Below are 23,107 nucleotides of genomic sequence, written 5' to 3'. Positions count from 1 at the left end.
GATCCTTCATTCATCGTATATCGTGGACCCCAGCAAAAAAGAGATGTAGATGTGGAACGAGCCAAGGTATACATCAAAATATCACAGGAACTTCATAGAAACTTAATCTGTATGCTGTGTAAGAGCTAACTACCAATAAACTAATTCCTTTCAAGTATCTGACAGTAATTTTGGTAAACATTTTTCGAAACAGTGATCAATAGAGTATTATATTTTAAATAAAGTTCAGTCCTGATCACAACACTTATGTCTCAATAACATAGGTGACCGGTTTCGGTTATATTTATATAACCATCTTCAGACCCATGGCTTCCTTGGAGGATGGTAGGCGGAGCTCTCCTCAGCTGCTACGAAGTCAACTGATCAGTTGACTTCGTAGCAGCTGAGGAGAGCTCCGCTACCATCCTCTAAGGAAGCCATGGGTCTGAAGATGGCTATAGAAATACAACCGAAACCGGTCACCTACGTTATTGAGAGTTGACTTCGTAGCAGCTGAGGAGAGCTCCGCCTACCATCCTCCAAGGAAGCCATGGATCTGAAGATGGTTATATAAATATAACCGAAACCGGTCACCTATGTTATTGAGACATAAGTGTTGTGATCAAGACTGAACTTTAGTTGAAATATAATTTGACAGTAAGTTAGAAAGAAAGTTGGCACTTCGTGAAAAGCTATTGAATACTCGCTTGTAGTATACTTATTTTGCCTGGTACTGGCAGCTTATTATTACTTGATTACACATAAATCATCAACATCTACCTCTACATATACATACATGGTTCATAAGCCACCGCATACTACTACTATTAATTTCCTTTTCTATTTCACTCGCAAATAGAGCGAGGGAAAAACGACTCTCTATATGCCTCCGTATGACCCCTAATTTCTTGTATCTTCGTGGTGGCAACGGCCTTGCCGCAGTGGATACACCGGTTCCCGTGAGATCACCGTAGTTAAGCGCTGTTGGGCGTGGCCGGCACTAGGATGGGTGACCATCCAACCACCATGCGCTGTTACCATTTTTCGGTGTGCACTCAGCCTTGTGATGTCAATTGAGTAGCTGCTCCACCTAATAGTAGCGGATTCGGTCAAGAATACCATCATAACGACCGGGAGAGCGGTGTGCTGACCCCACGCCCCTCCCATCCGCATCCTCCTTGAGGATGACACGGCGGTCGGATGGTCCCGGTAGGCCACTCGTGGCCGACGACGGAGTGCTTTTATCTTCGTGGTCCTTAAGTGAAATGTAAGTTGGCGGCAGTAGAATCGTTCTGCAGTCTGCTTCAAGTGCCAGTGTTCTAAATTTTTTTCAGTAGTGTTCTTTTCGAAAAGAATGGCTCGTTCCCTCCAGGGATTCTCATTTGAGTTCCGGAAGCATCTCTGTAACACTTGCACACTGTTGAAACTTACGGGTAACAAATGTAGCAGCCCGACCCTGAATTACTTCTATGTCTTCCGTTAATCCAACCTGGTGGGGATCCCAAACACTCAAGCATTACTCAAGAATGCATCGCAGTAGCATTCTATATGTCGTCTGCTTTGCGGATGAACCACACTTTCCTAAAATTCTCCCAATAAACCGAAGTCGACCATTCGCCTACCCTACCACAGTCAACATATGTTTAAACTTATTCATTACGGATATTTTAGAACCCATGACTGTCAGCTCAATATAAATACGTAAAACTGTAACCAGTCGCTTTGTTGAATATTTATTTATTATTTCATAAACCGGTTTTCGAACCTTTTCGCGTTCATCGTCGGATGGTTTTCCGGAAATTACATCACTATTTCTAGCATAATGCTGGGTGCTGGCTCTGTGACAAGAAGATGGATCATGCTTTAATGTATCGCCAGGGGTATTGTTTATCTATCAATATAGATGCAAAATTTTAGTTTTGTTCTTACTATGACAGCATGGGCGGCTTTTCTCCGTTAGTGTCCATCTCTCTGCTTCCATTTTGATGACCAGTTGGTACATCACTTCATACAAACAGCTCTAGTTCTTTACAAATACTATAATTTTTATACATGTTACCTTTAGCTAAAATAAACAGAATCTAATCTTATCAATGTTCCAGATCGTGTTAATGTAAGAACAGAAGTCAGCAGTTCGTTTGAAGGTTTGCAATTGTTTTAAATTTAAATAAAATGTTCATGATCATTCAAACAGTTGCATCTAATTGTAAATACTGTAACTCTGCATTATTTTACTCCTGGGCATTCATATCAATGCCAATCTTGATTAAAGTATTTGCTCATAAATTGACTGTATTAAACGTTAATATACGAAAAGAAATAAGACATCAGATCACTTGAAGTTTGTTCTTGTAATAATTCATTTATTTATTTTATTTTGTGCTCTCGTATTAACGCCAATCCGATTAAAATATTTTCTCATATATCGACATTTATACATGTAAACAAGAACAAATTACATCTATGAGCAAGGTGGGTCTATGGTATCTTTTTGTCAAGAGTTTGATTTCAAAGACGTACCCGACTCATACGATTATAGTTGGTGGTGACTTTAATGTACCCTCGATATGCTGCCGAACATACATGTTTAATTCCGGAGGTGCGCATAAAACATCATCCGAAATTATGCTAAACAAAGTCTCTGAAAATTATTTCGAGCAGTTAGTTCATGAGCCCAGACGAAGAGTAAACGGTTGTGAACACACATTTAACCTCTTAGCAAGAAATAATCCTGAGTTAATAACGAGCATCGAAACCGATACCGGGATTCATGAATACAGGGTTGTCGTAGCGAGACTGAATATCGTTACCCCCAAATCCTCCAAAAATAAACGAAAAATATACCTATTCAAAAAGCAGATAAAAATTCGCTTGACGCCTTCCTGAGAGGCAATCTCCACTCCTTCCAAATTAATAGTATAAGTCTAGACCAGACGCGGCTTGAATTCAAAGAAATAGTATCGGCAGCAATTGAGAGATTTATACCAAATAAATTAACAAACGGCGGAGTTGATCCTCCTTGGTACACAAAACGGGTCAGAACACTGTTGCAGAAGCAACAAAACAAAGCTGCCAAATTTAAACAGACGCAAAATCCCCAAGAGTGGCGATCTTTTACAGAATCTCGAGAATTAACGCAGACTTTAACGCGAGATGCTTATAATAGTTTCCACAACGAAACTGTCTCGAAACCTGACAGAAAATCAAAAGAGATTCAGGTCATATGCGAAGTATGTGAGCGGCAAGACACGATCAATGCCTTCTCTGCGCGATAGCAGTATAGATACTATCGAAGACAGTGCTGCCAAAGCAGAGTTACTGAACACAGCCTTCCGAAATGCCTTCACAAAAGAAGACGAAGTAACTATTTCAGAATTCGAATCAAGACCCTGCCAACATGAATGACGTAGAAGTAAATATTCTGGGAGTAGTGAAGCAACTTAAATCACTTAATAAAAGCAAGTCTTCTGGTCCAGACTGAATACTAGTTAGGTTTCTTTCAGAGTATGATGATGCAGTAGAACCTTACTTAACAATCATATACAACCGTTTTCTAGACGAAAGATCCGTACCCAAAGACTGGAAAGTTCCACAGGTTACACCAATATTCAAGACAGGTAGCGGGAGTAATCCACTACATTACAGGCCCATATTGTTAACGTCGATATGCAGCACGATTTTGGAGTATATATTGTGTTCGAACACCATGAATTACCTCGAAGAAAACGGTCTATTGACACACAGTCAACATGTGTTTAGAAAACATCATTCCTGTGAAACACAAGTAGCTCTTTATTCGCTTGAAGTGTTGAGTGCTATTGACAAGGCATTTCAGATCGATTTCGTATTTCTGGATTTCCGGAAGACTTTGCACTGTACCACACAATCGGCTTGTAGTGAAATTGCGTGCTTATGGAATATCGTCTCAGTTATGTGACTGGATTTGTGATTTCCTGTTAGAGAGGTCACAGTTCGTAGTAATTGACGGAAAGTCATCGAGTAAAATAGAATTGATTTCTGGCGTTCCCAAAGGTAGTGTTATAGGCCCTTTGCTGTTCCTTAGCTATATAAACGATTTGGGAGACAATCTGAGCAGCCGTCTTAGGTTGTTTGCAGATGATGCTGTCGTTTATCGTCTAGTAAAGTCATCAGAAGATCAAAACAAATTGCAAAACGATTTGGAGAAGATATCTGAATGGTGCCAAAATTGGCAGTTCACACTAAATAGCGGAAAGTGTGAGGTGATCCACATGAGTGCTAAAGTCCTATTCAGCTCTTATACTTTGGTTACACGATAAATCAGTCAAACGTAAAGTCCGTAAATTCAACCAAATACCTAGGAATTACAATTACGAACACCTTAAATTAGAAGGAACACATAGAACATGTTGTGCGGGAAGATAAGAAAAGACTGCGTTTTACTGGCAGGACACTTAGAAGATGTAGCAGAGATACTAAGGAGACTGCCTACACTAAGCTTCTCCGTCCTCTTTTAGAATACTGCTGTGCGGTGTGGGATCCTTACCACATAGAACTGACGGAGTACATCGAAAAAGTTGAAAGAAGGGCAGCACGTTTTGAATTATCGCGAAAAAGGGGAGAAAGTGTAACCGAAATGATACAGGATTTGGGCTAGACACCATTAAAAGAAAGGGGTTTTTCGTTGCGATGGAATCTTCTCACGAAATTCCAATCACCAACTTTCTGCTCCGAATGCGAAAATATTTTGTTGACACCGACCTACATAGGGAGAAACCACAGCTCATACGGAAAGATTATTTGATTTTCAAACAGCTGATCAAAACTGAACGTACTCAGACATTTCGCTCTTTACGTATTCTGATCAACACTAAACTGACACACAATAGTTTTTAGCGCAACGCAATCTGACTTTCAATAATCCCTACAAAAGAATGGCCCTGACTAACATTAACCTATACCTTTCACAAATCACTTACCTCACAAAAATCTTCGTTACTCGAACTACTGCAATACAGCGAGCGCCACTACTGCCAGCTAAATAAAAGATTCAAACTACTGAAGGCACTAACTACTGACAGACATAGTTAGCAAATGAAAGATTTTGATAGAGAACAAACAATGTATTTACCTTAATAGTGTTCAAAAGTCATAATATATATAGCAGTTCATGACATCCATTCTTACAAATGTACTGTTTCTGATGGACACACGTCCAGATCATCAGCTCTCAAAAATCCGACATCTCACTTCCCTACATCCACCACTGCTGGCGGCTCACCTCCAACTGCGCAACGCTATGCGCTGTTCACATCCAGCTGCCCAACACCGGCAGACAACAATGCAAACTAGCCACAGACTGCACACAGCACAGCCAGTGATTTTCATACAGAGCGCTACGTGGCGTTACCAATATAAAAACCTAAATAGCCTACTTACATAATATAGAATTGTGAAGGTGGTTCAATGAACCCTCTGGCAGGCATTTAAATGCGATTTGCTGAGTATCCATGTCGATGTAGATGTAGAAGATCTTGGTTACAAGCAACAGCTGTATAGCATTTTCTGGGTGCTGGAAAAGTTTCAGTATCAAAGTGTAAATGCATACATATTGTGCAAAAGTGTGTGAAGTGATGTACCAACTGGTCATCAGAATGGAAGCAGACAGATGCACGCTAACAGAAAATAACCGCCTATACTGTAGCAGTAAGTATAAAACTAAAATTTTGCATCCATATTGACAGATAGCCAGTAATCGCGGCGATACATTAAAGCGTGTTCCATCTTTTTGTCACAGAGCCGCCGGCCGCTGTGGCCGAGCGGTTCTAGGCGCTTCAGTCCGGAACCGCGCTGCTGATGCGGTCGCAGGTTCGAATCCTGCCTCTGGCATGGATGTTTGTGAAGTCCTTAGGTTAGTTAGGTTTAAGTAGCTCTAAGTCTAGGGGACTGATGATCTCAGATGTTAAGTCCCATAGTGCCCAGATCCATTTTAACCATTTGTCACAGAGCCAGCACCCAGAATTATGGTAGAAACAGTGATGCAACTTTCAGAAACCCATCTGAAGACGAACCTGAAAAGGTTCGAAAACCGGTTCATGAAAAATAAATAATTATTCAAGAAAGTGACTGCAGTTTTATGTAGATACATCAAATGCTTGCTTCATTTCATATCGCTTTGGAACGTTACGCTCAGATACACTCCTGGAAATGGAAAAAAGAACACATTGACACCGGTGTGTCAGACCCACCATACTTGCTCCGGACACTGCGAGAGGGCTGTACAAGCAATGATCACACGCACGGCACAGCGGACACACCAGGAACCGCGGTGTTGGCCGTCAAATGGCGCTAGCTGCGCAGCATTTGTGCACCGCCGCCGTCAGTGTCAGCCAGTTTGCCGTGGCATACGGAGCTCCATCGCAGTCTTTAACACTGGTAGTATGCCACGGCAGCGTGGACGTGAACCGTATGTTCAGTTGACGGACTTTGAGCGAGGGCGTAAGTGGGCATGCGGGAGGCTGGGTGGACGTACCGCCGAATTGCTCAACACGTGGGGCGTGAGGTCTCCACAGTACATCGATGTTGTCGCCAGTGGTCGGCGGAAGGTGCACGTGCCCGTCGACCTGGGACCGGACCGCAGCGACGCACGGATGCACGCTAAGACCGTAGGATCCTACGCAGTGCCGTAGGGGACCGCACCGCCACTTCCCAGCAAATTAGGGACACTGTTGCTCCTGGGGTATCGGCGAGGACCATTCGCAACCGTCTCCATGAAGCTGGGCTACGGTCCCGCACACCGTTAGGCCGTCTTCCGCTCACGCCCCAACATCGTGCAGCCCGCCTCCAGTGGTGTCGCTACAGGCGTGAATGGAGGGACGAATGGAGACGTGTCGTCTTCAGCGATGAGAGTCGCTTCTGCCTTGGTGCCAATGATGGTCGTATGCGTGTTTGGGGCCGTGCAGGTGAGCGCCACAATCAGGACTGCATACGACCGAGGCACACAGGGCCAACACCCGGCATCATGGTGTGGGGAGCGATCTCCTACACTGGCCGTACACCACTGGTGATCGTCGAGGGGACACTGAATAGTGCACGGTACATCCAAACCGTCATCGAACCCATCGTTCTACCATTCCTAGACCGGCAAGGGAACTTGCTGTTCCAACAGGACAATGCACGTCCGCATGTATCCCGTGCCACCCAACGTGCTCTAGAAGGTGTAAGTCAACTACCCTGGCCAGCAAGATCTCCGGATCGGTCCCCCATTGAGCATGTTTGGGACTGGATGAAGCGTCGTCTCACGCGGTCTGCACGTCCAGCACGAACGCTGGTCCAACTGAGGCGCCAGGTGGAAATGGCATGGCAAGCCGTTCCACAGGACTACATCCAGCATCTCTACGATCGTCTCCATGGGAGAATAGCAGCCTGCATTGCTGCGAAAGGTGGATATACACTGTACTAGTGCCGACATTGTGCATGCTCTGTTGCCTGTGTCTATGTGCCTGTGGTTCTGTCAGTGTGATCATGTGATGTATCTGACCCCAGGAATGTGTCAATAAAGTTTCCCCTTCCTGGGACAATGAATTCACGGTGTTCTTATTTCAATTTCCAGGAGTGTATTTAAACGACGTGACGGTGTCAAGCAGGACACTAATAATACTGTATCCGAACAGCACGTGTTTGTTTTTCCTATTCTTCCGCATTAATTTAAATTTTTTCTACCTTTAGAGCTAACTGCATTCAAAACTCCAACTAGAAATTTTGTCTTAGTCAACTTGTATCCAGTCACTCATCTTCGACACCTTTCCGTACCCACAGCATCATCGGCGAACAATCGCAGATTGCTGCCCACACGTCAGCTAGAACATTTATGTATGTATAAAATAATAGCGATCCTGTCAGAATTTCCCGGCACACCCTTGACTCTGCTGAACACTCGCCGTTGAGGATAACTGACTGAGTTGTATTACTTAAGAAGTCTTAGAGAGACTCACATATCTGTGAATTTATTGCATATGCTCAAGCTCCTCGGTCTGAAGAAAATTTATTATGTTTAAACTGAGAATATGTCGAGGATTCTGCAGCCGTTCGATTTTAGGGAAATTGGTCTGTAATTTTGTGGATCTGTTCTTCTGCGCTTCTTCTACAGAGGAGTCAGCAGCGCTTTTTTTCCAGTTTCTTGGACATTGCGCTGGGCAAGTGATCCGTGATAAATGCCCTGCATAACCAGATTATTAAGTGGCGTATTACTGTTGCAGTTCAGAACAAAAACGCCTTGAGGATTTTACGGATGCTTGACTGGCCCATGCTGTCCTCTGATTTGTGACCGATACAGTATGTCTGGGATCTGAAGGTATGAGTTATACAGTACTTTTACACCAACCTGCCGCCAGTAGACTTCAAGAAGTGACAGAGCATGTGCTTCAGGTAGGGTAGGAAATTTCTCAAGATGATATTCTCACGCTGTCTGCTTCTGTTCCAAATGGGACACTAGTTTGCATTCATTCCTGTGAGGGGCTCGCACCTCATACTGATGATGGAGATTGGATCCGGATGAAACATCTGTTTAGTCAATTAATGCCTGTTTCGTGATGAACCTCTCTACAAAGTTTGATGAACATCAGATTGTTGCATCATCATGCAACACTTTGCATTTCCGTCAGTGTAGTTGAGGTCTCTCTAAGGTAGGTGGACATTGGTGTCTACGTCTACATCTACATGGTTACTCTGCAATTCAGACTTAAGTGCCTGGCAGAGGGTTCATCGAAGCATTTTCATACTACTTCTCTACCATTCCACTCCCGAATGGCGTGTGGGAAAGAGGAACACCTAAATCTTTCCGTTCGAGCTCTGATTTCTCTTATTTTATTATGATGATCATTTCTCCCTACGTAAGTGGGTGTCAACAAAATATTTTCGCATACGGAAGAGAAAGTTGGTGATTGAAATTTCGTAAATAGATATCGCCGCAAAGAAAACCGCCTTTGTTTCAGTGACTGCCACCCCAACTCGCGTATCATATGAGTGACACTCTCACCCCTATTGCGCATTAACACGAAACGAGCTGCCCTTCTTTGCACTTTTTCGATGTACTCCGCCAATCCTGCCTGGTAAGGATCGCACACCGCGCAACAATATTCTAGCAGAGGACGGACAAGTGTAACGTAGGCTGTCTCTTTAGTGGGTTTGTCGCATCTTCTAAGTGTTCTGTCAACAAAGCGCAGTCTTTGTTTCGCCTTCCCCACAATATTATCTATGTGGTCTTTCCAATTTAAGTTGCCCGGAATTGTAATTCCTAGGTATTTAGCCGGCCTGACAGCCCTTGGATTTGTGCGATTTATAGTATACCCAAAATTTATCGGATTCCTTTTAGTACCCGTGTGGATGACCTCACACTTTTCTTTGTTTAGTGCCAATTGCCACTTTTAGCACCATATAGAAATTCTCTCTAGATCATTTTGTAATTGGAATTGATCGTCTGATGATTTTACTAGACGGTAAATTGCAGCGTCATCTACAAATAATCTAAGGGGGCTGCTCAAATTATTACCTAGATCATTTATGTAAATCAGGAACATCAGACGGCCTATGACACTACCTCGCGGAATGCCAGATATCACTTCTGTTCTAGTCGATGATTTACCGTCTATCACTACGAACTGTGACCTCTTTGAGAGGAAATCGCGAATCCAGTCACACAACTGAGACGGTACTCCATATGCACGCAATTTGATTAGTAGTCCCTTGTGAAGAACGGTATCAAAAGCCTTCTGGGACTCTAGGAATATGGAATCGATCTGGTGTCCAGCTGATCTGTCCAGAGATTCAGTCCAAAGGTCGAGGCAGGGGCGGGAACGAGCGCCTGCTGTCCCGACCGCGCCGGCCGCCACTCACCGATCCGCGCCAGCCGCGGCGGAAGCTGCTGCGGTGCGCCGCCCTGCGCGCCGCCTCAGCCGCCGCCGCCCGCGCCGCCCCCACCGCCTCCGCGGCCTTCCTTTCGCCTCCGGCTCCGGCGCCTGCACTGCGCGCCAGCCACTGCTGTACCCAAGGACCTCCTGCAACAGACAGAGGTCAAGTTTCAAAACTGTGTTTTCGCTCTGTGGGCAGAAATATAGCACTAGTGGGCCTGTAAGAAGGATTACTTTTTTCTTTATCATTTAGTTCTGTTAATTATATATAGTAGTAAATGGCAGTAAATTGAAGCAACACATCTATCAGAACGTAAATATTCCAAAGTACACTACTGGCCATTAAAATTGCTATACCGAGAAAAAATGCAGATGATAAACGAGTATTCATTAAACAAATATATTACACTAGAACTGAAATGCGATTACATTTTCACGCAATTTGGGTGCATATATCCTGAGAAATCAGTACCCAGAACAACCACCTCTCGCCGTAATAACGGCCTTGATACACCTGGGCATTGAGTCGAACAGACCTTGGATGGCGTGTACAAGTACAGCTGCCCATGCAGCTTCAACATGATACCACAGTTCATCAGGAGTAGTGATTGGCGTATTGTGACGAGCCAGTTGCTCGGTCACCGATGACCAGACGTTTTCAATTGGTGAGAGATCTGGAGAATGTGCTAGCCAGGGCAGCAGGTCGAATATTTTCTGTATCCAGAAAGGCCCGTACAGGACCTGCAACATGCGGTCGTGCATTATCCTGCAGCAATATTGGGTTTAGCAGGGATAGAATGAAGGGTAGAGCCACGGGTCGTAACACATCTGAAATGTATCGTCTACAGATCAGAGTGCCGTTATTGCGAACAAGAGGTGACGGAGACGTGTAACCAATGGCACCCCATACCATCACGCCGGGTGATACGCCAGTATGGCGATGACGAATACACGCTTCCAATGTGCTTTCACCGCGATGACGCCAAACACGGATGCGACCATCATGATGCTATAAACAGAACCTGGATTCATCCGAAAAAAATGACGTTGTGCCATTCGTGAATCCAGGTTCGTCGTTGAGTACACCATCGCAGGCGCTCCTGTCTGTGATGCAGCGTCAAGGGTAACCGCAGCCGTGGTCTCCGAGCTGTTAGTCCATGCTGCTGCAAATGTCGTCAAACTGTTCGTGTAGATGGTTGTTGTCTTCCAAATGTCCCCATCTGTTGACTCGGGGATCGAGACGTGGCTGCACGATCCGTTACAGCCATGCGGATAATATGCCTGTCATCTCGACTGCTAGTGGTACGAGGCCGTTGGGATCCAGCACGCCGTTCCAAATTACCTTCCTGAACCCACCGATTCCATATTCTGCTAACAGTCATTGGATCTCGGCCAACGCGAGCAGCAATGTCGCGATACGATAAACCGCAATCGCGATAGGCTACAATCCGACCTTTGATCAAAGTCGGAAACGTGATGGTACGCATTTCTCCTCCTTTCACGAGGCGTCACAACAACGTTTCACCAGGCAACGCCGGTCAACTGCTGTTTGTGTATGAGAAATCGGTTGGAAACTTTCCTCATGTCAGCACGTTGTAGGTGTCGCCATCGGCGCCAACCTTGTGTGAATGCTCTGAAAAGCTAATCATTTGCATATCACAACATCTTTTTCCTGTCGGTTAAATTTCGCGTCTGTAGCACATCATCTTCGTGGTGTAGCAATTTCAATGGCGTGTAGTGTATTTGGGTATATCTTTGCTATAACAGCCTGAACAGTCGGAAGGTACAGTGTGTAACGTTAAGCATATGTTGGCGAGTTATTCAGCCGCCTGAAATTGGTAAGTGGTGAGGTGAATTTCTTCTAGCAGCTAAACACGAGCTGGTGCTGCCCAGTGCCCGGCCCAGCTGAGGCGACTGGTTTGGCCCTGTCCCAGGTGCAGGCGTGCCAGCGAATGGACGGATGGGAGTAAATCCCTGTGCTGGTAATTTGGACGAAGGTAGATCGCTAAGGAACCGTGCACATCGATGCTGCAGCGTGAGTGGAAGACGAGCCACAGGTGTGCGTTCCTGTAGTCCCATTGCTAATAACCAGTTTGCAGCAGTTCGTGTTGACACGTCTGGGATCACAAGCTCTCATATCTGTGCTGTGGTAGCTGTACGATCTGCCACTGCTGCCCTTACAGTACTACGAGCCTGGTGGGCGTCTGTGTTGCGTTGACATCCAGGGCCCCATATATGGGTGTGAGGATGGTCACGTGACAACTGATAGCAGCATCGTTGCAGAAATGACGCAGAACGTCAAACATGTGTCTCAGTTCTCCGAAAGGACCATCCCGCCACTCGGAAGACCATACCTTGACCCCATTCAGACCCTCGCAGTTGTCTGTAGGAAACACTAGTACATCTGCGTGACATGGTTGCCTGCTTGCTTCACACTTTTGGACCACACTAATTCTTCTGTGAGCATTCCCTATTAAAGAGTAGATACAGATGGCGCTCTCGTAACTGTGCCTCTACACTGTCTGTTGAAGTGATAATTAAATCAAGACCCTAATATGTCGACAGGCGTTGATATACATCGACGAACAAATTTGCAACCCGCCTTTGTACAGTGTGCGCGTGACCTATAATAAGTGTGTTTTGTTCTGATTGACCGAGAACTGCTGCTCGCACATTATACTATATACTTGTTGAAACTATATTTATTGTCAGAGAATGATGTTTATTTAATTTTCTTGATTCTGATTTTTTTGTATGTTTGAGTAGCCGGCCACTGTGGCCGAGCGGTTCCAGGCGCTTCAGTCTGGAATCGCGAGACCCCTACGATCGCAGATTCGAATCCTGTCTTGGGCATGGATGTGTGTGATGACCTTAGGTTAGTTAGGTTTAAGTAGTTCTAAGTTCTGGGGGGACGATGACCTCAGATGTTAAGTCCCATAGTGCTCAGAGTCATTTGAACCAATTTGAACCCAAAATTCCTACATTCTTATTCATCCGATGTGTCATAAAAATTTATTATTCACACTACAGTTTTCAAACTACTGATCATAGGGATGCAATTAGTTTGTATGGAAACATTTTATTCATTAAAATATTTACAATTTTAGTCATGAAAACCTCTAGCACTTTAAAATTTGTTCCCGCTAGTAACCGTTTGTTTCAACATTGACATATCTTGAAACTTCCTGGCAGATTAAAACTGTTTGCCCGACCGAGACTCGAACTCGGGACCTTTGCCTTTTTGCGGGCAAGTGCTCTACCATCTGAGCTACCGATGCACGACTCACGTCCGGTACTCACAGCTTTACTTCTGCCAGTATCTCGTCTCCTACCTTCCAAACTTTACAGAAGCTCTCCTGCGCAGGAAAGGCAAAGGTCTCGAGTTCGAGTCTCGGTCGGGCACACAGTTTTAATCTGCCAGGAAGTTTCATATCAGCGCACACTCCGCTGCAGAGTGAAAATCTCATTCTCCATTGACATATCTTGTTTGAAAGCCACAATTTTCCTGTTTGAAATAAACATTTTATTTTTTCCGAAACCACATATTTCAAAAGTTATTCACTTCCAGAATTTTCTTTTTTCTTTTTCCAGAATATTTGAATCTTGAACGTAATTCGTCCTAAATCCGGTATTATCGTTTTTGAGTCATGATTTTTCTGTTTCCAAAAACGAATAATTTCCCCAAAATAACATGCTAAAGAAATATCCAAATTGTAAAATCAGAACTGTCGTAGCGCGCTTTAAGACCCCAGTATGTATTAATAGTTTCACCTCATAGAATAGGAGGTATTATTTCGCCATTTTATTTATTATACAGAGTGTAGTTAATCAAGATAACTTCAATGCCTAATCAGTTTTGTTTTACTTTTTCGACTTTTTTGTTATTCTCTAAACTGTAATAGCTTATCATATTACTATTTTATCAATTTTATATCTTACATGCCTTTCTATAGCCGTCGTGTAGGAGGTCAAAGTCAGCTGTAGACAAGTATTCAGTCGGTCCAGACGTGATTCGTTTTAATTCAGTCAGTGCTCGGAAGTAGTTGCTACATGCCGCTTTTGAATTTGTGCAACCACTCAGGGATTGCGTAGCTCACCTATGTGGGTTACGAAACTGATGTTAATACATTCCAATCAAGATAATTATCGAAATCGAGTTTAGTGTCACTAAATGTGAAGAAAATGAATATGTAAAATCTACAGTGTTGTTTATATTTATTCACTAGCAGCTGTACGGATGACATTAAATAATCATAGGATGAAGATTCGTGAACATGATTATCAACGAAATGAGAGGCATCAAAAACAGGTACATAACGAAACTTCCTGGCAGGTAGATAACGCTTCATGCTGATCCAACACATTTCCCAAACATTAAATATGGACGTTTGATGGCTCTGAACGCAGTACTGAGAAACAATTGATAGAGCAAGCCATCTATATAATCTGCACTACCCACTGTGGAGCACTCGGGAACGTTTGATGGGAAATCACTATTCTTCAGTTGCGGGGATATTGATTCTTTATGTCGTAACTAATTTCGAGATGAGCTTTTTCATTCTCAGATGCTTCTGCGTAAAAGCGATGTTTTACATTAGATGTATTTTGTAAGTTTAATACTACTTTGTGACTCTCAAAATGGTTCAAATGGCTCTGAGCACTATGGGACTTAACATCTGAGGTCATCAGTCCCCTAAAACTTAGAACTACTTAAACCTAACTAACCTAAGGACGTCACACTCATACATGCCCGAGGCAGGATTCGAAACTGCGACCGTAGCGGTCGCGCGGTTCCAGACTGAAGCGCCTAGAACCGCTCGGTCACACCGGTTGGCTGTGACTCTCAGTAATTTATTTTGATGGCTTCAAGCTACGGCAACTGCATGGTAGTAAATGCGATAATGTAATTTATGATAATATTTTTCTCTGAATTTATATCCTGTATCATCTCTCGTCTCTCGTAACGATACATTCATCATAAAATTTTTTGAAGAGGAACATTTGGAAATTTGACCGGTTGCTTCGAAACTAGTTATGATGTACTAGTACGTCAGCCAATGGCTGAGGTAGAATTACATTCATACGTTATAGGCTGCTGACACGAAAGTCTCTATCCCAATGGAAAAAAATCATGCAGTTTCAGACAATTTTAATGTACGTAATTCAATCCAGAAGTTCCCAGAATTGACATGATGATGATAGTAGGATGATTAAGGGATTTAATATTTCTTTATTTAGTAGCAGTAACAAATAATGCTCATGTTCCAGCAACAAGACGAGTAACTAATGACGTAACTAAGTCAACGTTAGGTGGTACAGTACATCGAAATACAGCGTAATGGAAAGCATTGAATAAATTCATTGTATTGCTACAGAAATTACGAACTGCGATTCTGTAGATGTTGACAAAGGCGATAGTAAAAGCCCAAGGAAAACCGTTAGTGTATGAATGGAGTAAGAGGTTACGTAAAGGACGAACAAGCACTGGAGATGATGCCGAGCCACGCGTCTACTTTCACCGTGACTAAAGCATGGAGCACGTGGGACAAAACAGCTGCGGAGATTATTGATAACATCACGAATCATGAGTCCGTTTCACAGTATTCTGTTTGAGGGTTTGAAAGTGCATCGATTTGTTACCTAACTTTTTTGGCGTCATTCTGGAACACGTGTAACATTATGAAAGGACGACTCACTGCTGGCGGAGCTGAATGTTTGTTGGTGGGCTTAGGGAGGAAGACACGCAAGGCAAGCATGAAATTCAGGTGCCTGTGCAACCAACTCGGGTTCTCACGAGGCTGTAGCGTGGCTGAGAGGGCTAGAGATGAAACAGTGGCAGCTAAGATGGACGAAACGAAAAATGAATATTGTGTATTTTAACGAAATTAAGTTAAAGATCCTGCAAACATGATACAAAAAAAACCAAGTACATCAAAAAAATCACAGCGATGAACTCATTGCAACTCCAGTGATTTTCTAGAATGGTTATTATAAAAGTTACCATTGTTTTAACCATGACAGATTATAAAAACAATAACAAATGAATCGCTGGAGCAATGTGATCGTATGAAAGTTTATGAAGTCAGTAAAGACCAAAACACGCTGGTTCATAAATCAAGTATGTATATAAAGAATTACAAAAGTATATTAAAAGTTAATATGTAAATGTGTAAATACAGGGTATCTCAAAAAGAATATATATTTTACAAAGGATTGTGTTGTCAAAACTAACGATCGCAGCAACAGGCTCTGTTATTGGAAGAACGAATACATCATCTAACTTATACTCACTCTCGCTGGCGTTGGTTGATTTCTGTTTGACTGATTACCGCCACATGTTAGAAAATGGCTACTCCGCAACATAAATCGTGTCGTGTAATTCCGTGATTACAGTGCAAGGACGTTTCAGGTCGAGGTATTAAACTGATCCTCCAAATGGATGAAATATTCGCAGATCGTATCTACAGGTTAGGGAAGGATGGAGACGGAAGGCGGTCGTGCCCTTTCGAAGGAACCATACCGGCATTTGCCGAAAGTGGTTTAGGGACGTCACGGAAAACCTAAATCAGGATGGTCGGACGTAGCTTTGAACAGTCATCCTTCGGAATGAGAGTCCAGTGTGTTAACCCCTGCGCTACCCCTCTCGACGGATGGAAAGAATTCGATTTCTCGCCAGAAGGGAGTGTGGGAGGGCTTTCAGTTTCATAGGGACGGCAGGAGGCTTTTCACGATATCTCAATGGCAGGTAGTGAGTGCTTTCTGGGTTGCAGTCAGTTTTCGCGGGAACTAGTCCTGTTTGCATAAATGCTCATTGTGGGCAGATCGTGGCACCAGTCCGCTTGCCACAGGCACGGATGCCGCCAGTCACCATAGCTTTCTCGTGAGGGTCCTTGAGGAATAAATTTGCCCATCTGTCCCCACATCAAAGACGAACCACATACTATCACTTCAATGGCGTGAGCAAAGTCGTTACTTTCTCCAAATTATGGACTGCCCAATCGAAAATAACGCCCCTGCCATCAAACGTGGTGCAGACAGTGTTGGCCAATGGAGACAGACTGTTCGAAACCAGTACCAACCTCATGAATCGTAGCGATGCTTTTTGCAAGGTTTGAGTGGGAAGTTTCTGCTGCTTTCCTCTGTTTCTGCGTAGGAGAGAGAACACATTCTTTTGTCAGATTGGCAAAAGCATTCAGTCTCCCGTCCAAGTGGAGCTTGGGAATTGCGGGAGTTCAGGACAGAACTCGAACTGAAGATGATTCGCTCCCGGGTCTGATTTGGGCCCTCTCACTGTAGTTGAAGAACGTGAGTTTCACTTAGGCTGTAGCGTATTCCAATTTCTGAGCAGCTTGAAGCCAAGTCACTTAATTATGCGTCTTGACTCGTCAGCCCTGTACTATTTACAGGCATTTTATTTTAGCTTGAAACAGTCTTCAGAACACTGGTCTGTATTAATCATTCACATGATTAGTTAAATAAAAAGTTTTGTATTCTCAATCTCACATTTTGAAATTCCTAATGTCCTACAATTTCTCTATCGTTGGTTCATCCTTCAATAATAAATATGAGCAGCTATATTTCCAGGATTTAGGCTTCGTTGTGACGAGTTCCCTTTGTTTGCAGTAACCAAGCACTATTTTTAAATATAAAAGAGATGTAGGGCTGATACGAGTAGCCAAAGCTCGTATGTTTTCATAGCAGAGTAATTGGTGCACAAGCCACTCAGTCTTATTTCGACCTCTCCCAGGTTTGTTAATTGTGTTAGTAGTTATGTTACCTGTGTCGTGCTCCACATGTAGGAACATCTTGCATACATCGTATTTAATTTCCGGAGACAATACATAAGGTAAATAAACGGCGATTTATGTCTTCTTAATAACACGAGGCACGTAGTTTTCAAAGTTAAGGACTTTCACTTTTTGTGGAATTAGATTAATTTTCTCAATTACGGACTAAATTTTCACTGGACTTAAGTTATTTGACTGTGCTCAGTGGTAATTCAGAATAACGAACTTTAGTTTTCGTCCTAGTTGATAGCGGGAAACTGCTCGTTGCGGACTTTAAATGTTAGATGCTGATTTTTCGTGAATTACTGTGCAGTTAAATGAACTTTGCTTGCACATATTTTTGTACTCGAAGCCCTACTCGCACTACAAAAATAGCTATTTTTTGTTTGTGTTTTGAATCCGCAATACATGTGAGGCCACTTTCTCGTACGTGTAGCCTTTAGTAATAAATAATTATTTGGTTTAAAGCAACCCTCTGATTTCGCCAACATCATTTATCCTCTGGGATTCACCCAATCATTTTCTTGTTTATTTATAACTTCGTTTCGTTAATACGTTTATTTACTAAAAATGGTTGGAGGACTAGTTCCGTGTTAAACATATGGGCCTTAAGGCACCGTATACGACCGACAACTTCTGACAAAAAAACGTTTCAAACTCAGCTCGTGAATTGCTAATACCGATAGTGGCATATAAAACCGCGCTAGTACACCCTGCATGTCTGAAACATTCGTCGGGGCCACAGATGCTACACCGGGACAGTACTTTTCAGGAGGAGTCGGACGACACATTACTTCCCCCCACACACATCTCGCGTATTGACCGCGAGCAGAAAATTCGACAAACTGGAGCCAATACAGAGGATTACCGACAATCATTCTTGCCGCGCACTATTCGCGAGTGGCACACAGTTGGACGGATCAGATAGTGGAACCGAAAGTACCCTCCGCCACACACCATTAGGTGGCTTGCGGAGTATGATGTAGGTGTGAATGTAGAACTGAAGTAACCTTTCGGGACGTTCGACAGGAAGAGCCATGTTCTATGTAGGGTCACAAAACCACACTCTGTGACGTGTGTGCCTCTCTATAATCAGAAAATGAGTTTCCCAGGATTTGCGCGTGTTTATGAGTGTGTCATTTATTTTAAGGATTAAAATCCCGATTAATAAATGAAAGAGGGAAATTTGGTCCTTGCAGAAGGTAGCAAATGATTATAATATAACGATATCTAAAGTTAAAATTAAGATAATGGCTTTCCATGGTAAGAAGCATTTAAGAGCGAAAATAATAATTGCTAATAAACCACTAGAGCAAATGAATACTTTTAACTAACTGGGATGTGAGCTGTCATATACTATAGTGATGAAGAATGCAAACTGCAAAAATTTCAACAGTTGGTAGGTACCAATCGGAACCTCCCCAAAAAATTTTGAAAAGAGACAGTACTAAAATTTTACAATGTGATGGCAGTATCAGTTCTAAAGTAAGGGTCACAGACTTTGATTCTAACTGCCAGTCGAAGAAGGAGGATTGAGGCAGCAGAGATGAGAGTCCTAAGATCTATAGCTGGTTACCAACTCGTGGATCAGATAAGAAATAGTGAAATAATGAATGAACTGAGTGTCAAAAGCATACTTCAGAAAACAGAGGAGTGCAGTGAGAAATGGCACGCACACATTCAACTGATGTCAGAAGAACAAATACCTAAATTAATGTACAAATATACAGCTCAAGAAGAGATGGGAAGATCAGCTGCATTCTGTTTGAAATTGGAACAGCCAAGGCCCCATAAACCAAAACTAGAGATAATGATGATGATTAATAACTGACAATTAATTTGCTGTTATTTTAGTGTTAAAACTCATATTTCATTTTGAGCAGGCATATTAAAAAGTATCACACCCACATTTCACGTCCTGAACTTCTCGTCACAGGTTGACGTTTGCCGTCACAAGGTAAAAGCATCTTAACTTAATAGAGATCCCAATACTTGTTATTAAAAGCATTCATCAAGCCGTTGTGAAAGATGATCTATGTTGCGGAGGCTTTCGGTTTTTGCATCTGTTATAGTGGAAGTTTCAGGGAAAGTACACGATCACTGGTGACAGTGTACCTTCACTGGCCCATTTAGTGAAAGCGCATTACTGATTCCAGTTCTGTCAGACAATACACATTGACTAAGGATAGTGCACTGTCACTAGTGAATGTATACTTTCATTGCCAAGAAGTAAGAACTGTGAACCATGGCTGTATAACAGAACTTCATACTTCGAAAGTGTTTATAAGTGACTCGTACTTTTCTCTGTCCACGAGGACAGAATTATAACTGAGATTTCCGCATTCCACCCTAAGATGATCGTAGAACTTCACTGATTCAACCGTAGCTGCACTGATTTGAACTGTTAACTGCACTACTGTCAACCACAGCTGCACTACTGTAAACGGTAACAGCACAAATGTCAACCATAACTGCACACCTGTTTAACATAACAATAACGAACTGACGACAATTACATTCATGCTGATTTGTGGTAGCATTGTTGGACGCCCCGTCAATAACCCGGGAGCAGCGATGGTACACCTTCATTGGTGGGTAATATGCCACTGTACACTTTCCCTAGCCCAGTACAGTGATGGTTCACCTTCACTAGTGCGTGACTTTTTTTCAGTTTAAGGTAAGCTATCACTGATCACTTTGGTGATGGTGTGCATCCACTAGGGAAGGTTTACCTTCCCTAATCTTCCGCTTCCACTATAACACATCAAATGATGTCGCTAAAATTTTGCAACTGAGAGGTACTTAATGTATTCTCCTCCTTCGTTTAGTACAATTAGGGGACGCACCTGGATAGCCATGGGCGTTAGCTCGCCGCTACCGGGATTCAGGGAGATGTGCTGGCCTCGAATCGAATACGGCAGACAGATTTACGTCAAGGGCCACATCCCACTGCGCGAATACCGGCCTGCTACCTGCATCCCGCCTTAGTTACCTGATTCATAAACATTTCGAAAGAAATGTTCTTACACTTTCACGTGGGATATCACTAGATACAGACAAATAAGGCACATAAATCCGTCTTGGAGGGGGGGGGGGGGGGCATTATGGCAACAAAGGCAACTGGCCACCCTACACCACTAACATGGCCACTCCAGATTAACATGCCGCTTACGTGAATATACGGGATAAGGCCAGAAGAAAAAACAAATTAGTGAATTAATATTGGGAACGCAATACTACTTTTCTACTCTGACTCCAGTTGCACTATGCGATCAAAAGTATCCGGACACCCCCAAAAACATACGCTTTTTATAGTAGGTGCGTTGTGCTGCCACCTACTGCCAGGCACTCCATATCACCGACCTCAGTAGTCATTAGACATCGTGAGAGAGCAGAATGGGGAGCTCCGCGGAACTCACGGATTTCGAACGTGGTCAGGTAATTGGGTGTCACTTGTGTAATACGTCTGTACGCGAAATTTCCACATTCCTAAACATCCCTAGGTCCACTGTCTCCGATGTCTTAGTGAGGTGGAAACGTGAAAGGCCACGTACAGCACGAAAGCGTACAGGTAGATCTCGTCTGTTGACTGACAGAGACCGCCGACAGTTGAAGAGGGTCGTAATGTGTAATAGGCAGACATCTATCCAGACCACAACACAATAATTCCAAACTGCATCGGGATCCACTGCAAGTGCTACCACAGTTAGGCGGGAGGTGGGTAAACTTGGATTTCATGGTCGAGAGGCTGCTAGTAAGCCACATATCACGCCAGTAAATGGCAAACGACGCCTCGCTTGATGTAAGGAGCGCAAACATAGGACGATTGAACAGTGGAAAAACGTTGTGTGGAGTGACGAATCACGGTACACACTGTGGAGATCCGATGGCAGGGTGTGTGTATGGCGAATGCCCAGTGAACGTCATCTGCCAGCGTGTGTAGTGCCAACAGTAAAATTCGGAGGCGGTGGTGTTATGGTGCGATCGTGTTTTTCATTGAGGGGGCTTGCAGCCCTCGTTGTTTAGCGTGGCACTATCACAGCACAGGCCTACATTGATGTTTTAAGCACCTTCTTGCTTCCGACTGTTGAAGGGGATGGCAACTGCATCTTTCAACACGATCGAGCACCTGTTCATAATGCACGGCCTGTAGTGGAGTGGTTACACGACAGTGATATCCCTGTATTGGACTGACCTGCACAGAGTCCTGAGCTGAATCCTATAGTACACCTTTGGGATGTTTTGGAACGCCGACTTCGTGCCAGGCCTCACCGACCAACATCGAAACCTCTCCTCAATGCAGCATTCGGTGAAGAATGGGCTGCCATTCTCCAAGAAACCTTCCAGCGCCTGATTGAACGTATGCCTGCGAGAGTGGAAGCTGTCATCAAGGTTTAGGGTTGGCCAACACCATATTGAATTCCACCATTACCGATGGAGGGCGCCAAGAACTTGTAAGTCATTTTCAGCAAGGTGTCCGGATACTTTTGATCATATAGTGTGTATTTCAAGAGGGACGAAGGCCAGAGCTCTCACTTTCTGGCTACATGTCACAGGAAGACAACAACATCCAACACCATTACCTGAAGATGACGGAAAAGTATTCAGCTGTAAAATGGAAAGCTTTACTTTAGCTACGCCATCCGACTCAACGCCCGAAAGCCTCAGAAACGTATTCTGTATTGGAAAAGTCTTAAATAGCAAATATTTTAAGTTTTTAGAAGACATAGAAAATCAAAGACATTTAATAATCCATCTTTCTTCATGGAGTGTAAACGGGAATGCACTACTTCTTCTCTACTCTGACACCAGTTTTATTTCGAGAAGGCCGAAGGCCGGCGCAGTGAGCAGCTGTTGGATGGAACGGTACAGTTACCCTGGTGTGTGGACGAGGGTGCTTGGCGCTGGTAACGCTCCTCGTCCGGCAGTTTCTCGCCGTCCCCCAGGCTGTAACCGAAGCCGCCGCCGCCGCCGCCGCTGTACCTGCACGCACAGACACATACACACGCAAGCGGGTAGGACATTGGGTAAACGTTAGCGGAATAGAAATACTGTATATTGCAAAACACATCCTGATATGCAAGATCATTTTTATTCTCGTCTTGATCAGCATGCAGGTATAATACATGATCATTTACAAAATGCTTTTTTTAAAAGGATACACCACCATTTGACTGTTTTGTTGTTTATTTAAGTGCAACCCAGTTTTCGGTATTTTATGCCTTTTTAAAATATTTGATTTTATGTCTTTAACATATATTTTATGTTTTTAACATATATTAACATATAACTCAGCTTGACAAAATGTTAAGTGTCCTGCAATATATGTTAAAAACACGAAATCAGATTCTTGGAAATGGTATAAAAGGCAAAAACTTGGACTGTATTTAAATAAACAATAAGACAGTCAAATGGCGGTATGTTCCTTGAAAAATATTGTATGACAGTTGCTGA

General features: G+C 43.4%; 1 protein-coding gene across 1 annotated transcript in view; it reads right to left on the bottom strand.

The window, feature by feature from the left end:
• LOC126456459 (uncharacterized) overlaps positions 1-23,107 on the bottom strand; it is a 262,405-nt gene that overhangs the window by 6,591 nt on the left and 232,707 nt on the right. Inside the window, exons 6-7 of the mRNA XM_050092213.1 lie at positions 22,530-22,636; positions 9,853-10,013 (exon numbers count right to left, since the gene is read on the bottom strand). Of these exons, the coding sequence (XP_049948170.1) occupies positions 9,853-10,013; positions 22,530-22,636 (268 nt within the window). The remainder of the gene's footprint in view (positions 1-9,852; positions 10,014-22,529; positions 22,637-23,107) is intronic.

Source organism: Schistocerca serialis, chromosome 1 (genome assembly GCF_023864345.2).
Source record: "Schistocerca serialis cubense isolate TAMUIC-IGC-003099 chromosome 1, iqSchSeri2.2, whole genome shotgun sequence".
Classification (NCBI taxonomy): Eukaryota; Metazoa; Arthropoda; class Insecta; order Orthoptera; family Acrididae; genus Schistocerca; species Schistocerca serialis.
Note: the sequence above shows the minus strand (reverse complement) of the source record. Positions and strands in the feature narration are given on the sequence as shown.